This window comes from Anarrhichthys ocellatus, unplaced genomic scaffold (assembly GCF_004355925.1).
Source record: "Anarrhichthys ocellatus isolate YVR2014 unplaced genomic scaffold, GSC_Weel_1.0 scaffold8215, whole genome shotgun sequence".
NCBI lineage: Eukaryota > Metazoa > Chordata > Actinopteri > Perciformes > Anarhichadidae > Anarrhichthys > Anarrhichthys ocellatus.
This window is the reverse complement of record NW_022288189.1, coordinates 1-1,855: the sequence shown is the minus strand read 5'-3', so window position 1 is coordinate 1,855 and position 1,855 is coordinate 1. Positions and strand designations below refer to the sequence as shown.

General features: G+C 49.6%; 1 protein-coding gene across 1 annotated transcript; it reads right to left on the bottom strand.

The window, feature by feature from the left end:
* Positions 1-214: 214 nt before the first annotated feature.
* On the bottom strand, positions 215-1,814 carry LOC116380660 (hyaluronidase-5-like; the record flags this gene model as incomplete). Its single annotated transcript, XM_031842559.1, has 2 exons — positions 1,744-1,814; positions 215-1,166 (listed from the first exon to the last, which is right to left on the bottom strand). A coding segment is annotated over exon 2 (942 nt), but the record flags the coding sequence as incomplete, so codon positions are not given.
* Between the last annotated feature and the right edge of the window lie 41 nt (positions 1,815-1,855).

Below are 1,855 nucleotides of genomic sequence, written 5' to 3'. Positions count from 1 at the left end.
TAACAACCAATCTTAAGTGTTTCTCTCATGAAGCTGTACTTTGTTTCACACACTGTATTAAGAGCACACTAAGGGCCTGTGTCCATGTAGAGTCTTCGTCGCAGTCTTCTAGGGACTACGGACATCAGGAAGTGAAAAGTAAAACCTCAATGTATTTAACATGTATAGTACATAACAGACCGTGTCTAAAAGGTGACAAAAAGGTGCGTCTGACCTCAGACATGTAGTCATCCGTACTGTCCTTGTAGACGGGGCGGATGTAGGCGTAGACGGGGATGGAGTAGAAGCCGTTGGGGAGTGCCGACACCCTCATGGCCTCGTGGATCCGATGCCGGACGAACTGCCGGGCCTGCCAGGAATCCCTGAGCACCAGCTCCAGATAGATGGACGGAAAGAGCGCCGTGGACTCCGCCCAGAGCCACTGCAGTTCGTCATTCCTGTCCTTCTCGATGGCAGGACACTCTCCGGTGTAGCCCGCCATGTTCTGCTTGTAGTCGTAGTTGTAGCAGTCGGGGTACAGGTAGTAGCCCCAGAGCCTGTTGGGCCTCAGATTCTTGCCGATGCGGATGGATCGGATGAAGTACTTCTTGGCAGCGCGTTCGAACAAGATCTTCGCCCAGTACTCCGCTTCGGCTTTGGTCAGAAACGGGTAATTCTTCTGGGCCACGTCAATGGAAATCTGTCTGTAGACGTCTTTGCTGCCCCAGTTTCGATCCCACTGCGGCCTCCACTCCTCAAAGTCGAGCACGGCGAGGCCCGGCCAGTTGCCGGTGATGTAGTACTCGATGTCCTCCTTGGCGAGCTCGTGGTGCTCCTGCAGGTCAACCAACTGCGGCACGCCCTCTTCGTACAGCTCGCCGGTGTCTTCGTCCACGTAGGGGAAGACGCCAAAGCGGTCGGTGTAGAATATGGAGATGCTCTGGTCGGTCGCCGTCTTCAGCGTGCTGCTGACGAAGTGGAAGTGGGAGAGGTCGAGCGGCATGCCGAAGCGGCTATGGCAGAGCTCCGTCGGGGCGTTCCACATGAACAGGAATGGGTGGCCGCCACGGAGCGGAGGATTCGTCCCCGGTAGGGCCTGGACGGAGCACAGCAGGGCCAACGCAGTGACCAAGATGGAGAAGAAACGTTTGTCATCAAGCAGCTGGAGTTGACTCATTTTGAAACACCTGTGAGCAGAAGGAAACAGAAAATGAGGTCGGAATGAGTTCCAAAAACACTTAAATTAATCTAGTTTTGTACAAATTCCCCTTCAAATCTCTCATTGATGTTGTCCATAAAGGTCAAGAAGAAGTGGTATCCCTGCTTAAGAAAGTCACGGATTCTCTACAAGTAGACGGAGCTTGGTTTGATTTAAAACTGAAATACAAAAAGGTCCCCATTAACCAACTTCTTAAGCGCTAGATTTAAATTGGCCATTTCTACTATTAAAAATAAGGTTTTTTTTTTTTTAAATAAACATCTTTAAGTGGGTCCAAGTTTATTTCCTGATGTTGAGATTGATTCTTCAAATCATCCATCAGTGTTTGTCAGCTGATCACATATCAGCCAGTTCTCTTGCTGTATTCACAAGTATATTGATTACAACAATGTGTCTTTGAGTACCTTTAATTATTTAGGTAGTGTTTTTAGCACATGTCTTTAGAGTATTTTAGTTTGGTAGATCAGTGCGTGTGTGTGTGTGCGTGTGTGTGTGTGTGTGTGGTCTGCTGGCCCTCAGCGTCTTGCCGATGTGGAGAAAAGTACCTCTTGGCAGCGCGTTCAACACGATCTTCGCCCGGTCCTCCTCCTCGTGTTCTGTCAGCAACGCGTTCTTCTTCTCTGTCTGTAGATTTATTTTGTTGCCCCGGTGTGTGTG